General features: G+C 39.6%; 1 protein-coding gene across 1 annotated transcript; it reads right to left on the bottom strand.

Moving 5' to 3' along the window:
• Window positions 1-50: 50 nt before the first annotated feature.
• On the bottom strand, window positions 51-3,620 carry LOC146959812 (hexokinase-2-like; the record flags this gene model as incomplete). Its single annotated transcript, XM_085772880.1, has 4 exons — window positions 51-185; window positions 2,475-2,623; window positions 2,735-3,039; window positions 3,357-3,620. Coding segments are annotated over 4 exons (853 nt in total), but the record flags the coding sequence as incomplete, so codon positions are not given.
• Window positions 3,621-6,543: the final 2,923 nt, after the last annotated feature.

The raw sequence follows: 6,543 nt of genomic DNA, 5'->3' as shown, positions 1-6,543 counted from the left end.
CTATTACCATCACTGAGAAGAAATAAATATTTGTCATTGGTAGCTTACATTTAATATAACACTACCTGATCCAGTTTGCTTTGATGACAGGGGAAAGAGAAGGTAAATCCCAGAGGTAAGGACACTCCTCTCATGCCCATGTACTCCAGGAAGTCAGCGATGCAGTCCACAATATGGTTGAAGAGCTGAATAAAACAACAGACATGTGAAAAAAAAAACATTAGTGGGCCACTAATTGAATTGAGATTTGTGAAGAGGGCGACATTTTAGAGGCCTACTCCTGCAAATTACCAGGTGGCTGTTAAGACATACAGTATGTCTACATGAAATCTGATTGTTTTAGGGGTCAACTGGTTCTGGTATTTTTTCATAGAAATCTGACTTTATACAGGAAAATAAATCTGGACTCAAGTGTGGAATAAATGTAATTCACTTTTGCAATGCAACACTATGTTTCTTGATAAAAAAAAAATCTATTTAATTTTTTCAGAAGAAAGTATATATTTTTTAGTAGTACACTTAGGATGAAATATCATTCCTTTGTGGCTACACCATTGGACATTGTCAGGGGCATACAGTCTTTTGTTTTTAAAAAATGGTTCAAATGTCATTTCTAATAACATAAAACCAACATGAATACAAAATGTACATTTTAACAACTCTGATGCATGCTTTTAAAAACAATGTTTAAAGATATTTCTGAATTGCTCATCTTGCCAACCCTTATTTGTCACTGACCCTAAGATCATCACTACTGATAACTGTTATCAAGTAACGTCAGTTGTTGGGATTTCTACAATGTCTGTATTTCCTTATGTGACACATTTTGCACCATGAGTAAATTGGTTAGAGTTAGGATTGGGGAGCGGTGGTGGTGATTAGAAGAATCACTATTTTGTATTTGAAATAATTTAAAATAATATGAAAAATAAAATAAAAATAATATTTAAAAAACAAATGAAATATAAGAATACATAAAGTAAGGTCTTGCCTTACCCTTTATAGTAGTTAAAGCAGAAGTAAGGTGAATGTTTGTGTTACTATAAGTCTTAAATCGTTATATCTTCCAACAGCAATCACTTCTATAGAGTGTTTGGTCTGAAACACGGGTCTGTCAGTCACTCTGCTCTGCTCTGAGCCCAGGAGAAAACTTTCCTTGTATCCTACAAGCTTTATCCAATGAGGAGAGAGAACGGCATAAAGGGGCGGTCCTCTCTGTGTGTGCAGCCAAGGGATGCGCGTGAATGTGGTGACGTAGGGACGAGGGCGGGGGCTGCTAACTCCATCTGCTGACAGGAAGTTAGCCAAAACCACCGGATCGCTTACTCCTGCTTTAATGTATATTATAATTTGGTACTATACAAATAAAATTGAATTAAATAAATAATATAGTTATGTAGCCAAATTAAGTTGCAGAATATTAGACAATCTTTAAGGAAAAACAATTAATATGAAACAGTCTTGCACACATCACAATTTAATTTGTACTGTAATGCAGTTATTTTGGTGCATTCATTCAAACAGCCTGGATGGGCCTACAACAACCATCTGCCTTTCTATCATTTACGCACATGTTCTGGTGGCAGCTGTTGTCATTGCCTCATGAGCTGCCACAGTTCAAATGTTATACAGGAATGAATAATCATATCATGTGAAAGAGAGAGCGTGCGAGAGAAACACCAGATTTCACATTTGATTACCGGCAAAAACTCAAAACGAGTCGATTAGAAATCAAGAGAGGAAAAACAAACAAGAGGCTTTGTCACTGTCAGCTGCTCATCTGACAACAGGTCCGCTCCACGCAGCCACTTCACTAACTTTATTTTGTAAAGACAAACTAGATGTTCAATCTGTAAACAGTGACGTGTTGGATATAAACTCCAGACACACCTATTATTATGAAATTATAACGTGACCTAATAAATCTCCCGCCTTTAAAAAAGTCCACAAGCTTATTTCCTCTTCAGCGGGTTGATCACTTAGGCAAAGCAGGTGTAAAAGCAGATACAGTAATAGACATGGGTCACTTCTATTTACAGAACATGTAAATAGACAGTCAAAAAAAATCGGATATAGGCAACAAATCGGAATTGGGCATCAAGGCCTGCAGTGTAAAGACAGCCTTACTCACACGTCTGTCTGCGTGTCAGATAGAGGTGTGTTGCTGGAGGAGCTGCTGACTCCTCTGAGAATAAATCACAAGAACAGACTGTGGATATTTCTCACTCCACACTCGCACCCTGTGGTCTGAACAACTTGTTGCTACATGTTGTGCGATGATGCACTATGCTTCTGTCTTATTTCTCATAATCAATATCAACAAAAAAACCCAATTTTATTTAGGGAATGGACCGATTGTCCATCTGTCTCATTCGTTTGAACACAGTATCTCAGTCACACTTTTCGGGACAATTTCCTCTTTTCAGTTGTTGTGATCATATGTGAAATACAACAGCATTTAAACCATGTTTTACCTCTTCTCCTGTGCCCTGCATGATCTCCTGTGGGATGCTGTAGATCTTCTGATGCATGCCCACATTATGTTTCTTTCCACTTCGCACTTGCACCAGCAACACTCGAAAGCTGGAGCCTCCAAGGTCTAATGCCAAGAAGTCACCGTGCTCTGGTGAGGACGATAAGGAAAGTTTCTGAACACACCCACAATGTGTTGTAGAAAAAAAAAAAAATCTTGACCCAATCATGAGTGAAAGATCAGATTTTCCCCTCAACCTACCTGTTCCGTCCGGAGTCGCTCTGACGTATGTAGGAAGCATCTTAACGGCTGCCTGCTCGTGGGTTTGTTTTGACAGGCCTCGTCCCATCTCCTCACCTATTCTGTTCTTCACCTCTAACAGCTGCTCACGGCTCAAACGCAAAGTGTCGAGGATGCTCTGACGCTCTGCATGTTGAGCAGCTAGACGGTAAGCGACTGCCGTCACCATGGCCGAACCCTTCCCACTGCCATCCTGTGACAGCAGAAAACGAACATCACAATCTGGCACAAGTCGACGTACCATCTTGTTGAGCCTCCGGGAAAACCTGAAAAGAGAAGACACATTTTACAATCAGTGTGTGGTGGTTTGTTTTTTAGTTTTCTTTTGTCATTTTAAGGCTATTCGAAGCACAGTGGTTCACGAGGCCTGAAGTGATCTCCTCTCAGTCGGAGACGTAGAAAATACATGGTGAAACACAATGAAGGAAAATAGCAGGGCAACAAAGCACAGCAGGTACACTGTCCTTGTTGACACTGAAAAGGGAGGAACAGTACAGACTCAACAATTTGAGTCAACAATTTGAAATCCCACACACACAGCTGTTGTTTGCATTATTATTTGTGTTACTGCAGGAGAACTTACTCGGGATGATTCTTGTACACAGAACCATCAACTCCAATTGTAGTACGCAGCTTCTCCGCTGCTTTGTTATCCCGGATCTGCCGCAGCACTGCCACCAGGGTGGCTGCACACAGGTGTGCGGCCCGCGTAGACACTATCTGACACACTCTTTGAGTGGCTATGCAATCCTCCACCGATGGTTCAAGACCAAGGTCCTGAAGTACCTTCTCAGCACTTGTAAGACCTTCCTCTTCTCTGCAGGAGAAAACAACAATATTACTACTACTTCAGACCGCTTGGTGGATTTCTCAACATACAGTATTATGTTCAAAAAATCTTCAAACAAAGGAGCGCTTCGTGGACTCGTTGTTTAAAAAGAGGTGCTCTTTGGAAAGGGATCAATGATGTGAGAAAACAAAAGAAAAGAAAAATTCCAAGGCACTCTCTTACCTATAAAATGCCTTTATTAAATTATGGCATGGTCAACATGACAATTAAAAACTCCGACGCGTTTCGGCGTCTAGCCTTCATCAGGGAGTCAAATGGAGTGGGACAGGAACAATGGTTCTTTTATACAAGTGTTTGTCCAATGACAAGTGTCCACCTGGTTGCCACAGCCCAGAGTGGGTGTGGTCATCAGCCCATTAAAGGGACATATCCATGGCCCAGGCCTCAACTAAGCTGAATGAAAGAATAAAGGAAAACAATCAGTGATATGTACAAAATAAACATGCTAACAGATACCAAAGAGAAAACATTAGATATCAAATAAGATACAACAAAACAATCAAACAGCATAAGATAAAACAAATACAATACAATAATAAGCAGACAGAAACCAGAGAAAAACTAGAGAACATAACAAACTCACAAGAAAACAGTGAAGTCTAAGTCCTCATTCAGGCCCGGATGTTTTGTAGCCTGCAACTTATAGATCCAAAACACTTCCCTTTGATTCAGTTTTCTTTGTCTATTGCCTTTGCGTATAGAAGATGGAATGTGGTCTATGCCAAATGCTTGCAAGGTAGAAGGATTACTGTTATGGAAGTCAAGGTAGTGTTTGGCCATAGGATAATTAACATTTCCAGTGCGAATTGCATACTTGTGTTCTGCCAATCTGTCTTGGAGGCGTCTTTTGGTTCTGCCTATGTAAAACACTTTGCAGGTGGGACATTCCAACCTATAGATGACAAAGGTAGTTTTACAGTTGATGAAGTGGTTGATAGTATATTCTTTCTGTAATGCAAAATCAAGAAATGTCTTAGTTTGTATAACATTAGCGCAGTGATTACACTGGTGGCATTTATAAGACCCTTTTGGCTTAATGTCCAACCATGTTTTTTGGGTGTCTGGTTTAAGATGGCTGTGAACCAGTTTATCCTGCAGAGTAGGACACCTCTTGAAGCTAAACAGTGGTGGTTCAGGGAAAACTTGACTCAATGTGGTATCGCTTTCTATAATGGCCCAATTCCTTTTTATGATATCTTTAATATTTTCAGCTTCTGTGCTGTAAGTGGTTACAAATGCCACTCTGTCTTTCCTTTGCAGGTCTTTATCTGGGAAAATGGGAGGAAGATTTTGTTTTTGACCATCAAAGGAATAAGTTCCTCAATCATATTATTTGGTGGGGCCGGTATATTGATGATGTCTGTGTTATTTGGTCTGGCTCAGAGACAGAGCTACTGGATTTTCATTCCTTTCTGAACAGTGTTAATCCTAATATCAAGTTGTCTTTGGATTACAGCAAGGAGTGTATACATTTTTTAGACCTTAAGATTTTTAAAGACAATCAAGGTAATCTACACACCTCTATGTATAGAAAACCGACAGACAGAAACACCACACTACATGCCAGGAGTTTTCACCCTAAGAGACTTAAAGAAAATATTCCCTATGGCCAGTTTCAGCGGGTGCGGAGAATCTGCGACCAAGAAAGGGATTTTGAAACAAATTCTAAAGAAATGTTTACACGTTTTCAGGAAAGGGGTTTTAAAGACATCAACCTACAGAAAGCATTCACGAGGGCCAAAGGCCTGGACAGACAGACATTATTACAAAGTCAGACCCCAAAAGAAAGGAAAGACAGAGTGGCATTTGTAACCACTTACAGCACAGAAGCTGAAAATATTAAAGATATCATAAAAAGGAATTGGGCCATCATAGAAAGCGATACCACATTGAGTCAAGTTTTCCCTGAACCACCACTGTTTAGCTTCAAGAGGTGTCCTACTCTGCAGGATAAACTGGTTCACAGCCATCTTAAACCAGACACCCAAAAAACATGGTTGGACATTAAGCCAAAAGGGTCTTATAAATGCCACCAGTGTAATCACTGCGCTAATGTTATACAAACTAAGACATTTCTTGATTTTGCATTACAGAAAGAATATACTATCAACCACTTCATCAACTGTAAAACTACCTTTGTCATCTATAGGTTGGAATGTCCCACCTGCAAAGTGTTTTACATAGGCAGAACCAAAAGACGCCTCCAAGACAGATTGGCAGAACACAAGTATGCAATTCGCACTGGAAATGTTAATTATCCTATGGCCAAACACTACCTTGACTTCCATAACAGTAATCCTTCTACCTTGCAAGCATTTGGCATAGACCACATTCCATCTTCTATACGCAAAGGCAATAGACAAAGAAAACTGAATCAAAGGGAAGTGTTTTGGATCTATAAGTTGCAGGCTACAAAACATCCGGGCCTGAATGAGGACTTAGACTTCACTGTTTTCTTGTGAGTTTGTTATGTTCTCTAGTTTTTCTCTGGTTTCTGTCTGCTTATTATTGTATTGTATTTGTTTTATCTTATGCTGTTTGATTGTTTTGTTGTATCTTATTTGATATCTAATGTTTTCTCTTTGGTATCTGTTAGCATGTTTATTTTGTACATATCACTGATTGTTTTCCTTTATTCTTTCATTCAGCTTAGTTGAGGCCTGGGCCATGGATATGTCCCTTTAATGGGCTGATGACCACACCCACTCTGGGCTGTGGCAACCAGGTGGACACTTGTCATTGGACAAACACTTGTATAAAAGAACCATTGTTCCTGTCCCACTCCATTTGACTCCCTGATGAAGGCTAGACGCCGAAACGCGTCGGAGTTTTTAATTGTCATGTTGACCATGCCATAATTTAATAAAGGCATTTTATAGGTAAGAGAGTGCCTTGGAATTTTTCTTTTCTTTTGTTTTCA

The sequence above is a fragment of the Trachurus japonicus genome, unplaced genomic scaffold, assembly GCF_045865225.1.
Source record: "Trachurus japonicus isolate A0001 unplaced genomic scaffold, Traja_1.0 AP031026.1".
Taxonomy (NCBI): Eukaryota; Metazoa; Chordata; class Actinopteri; order Carangiformes; family Carangidae; genus Trachurus; species Trachurus japonicus.
Note: the sequence above shows the minus strand (reverse complement) of the source record. Positions and strands in the feature narration are given on the sequence as shown.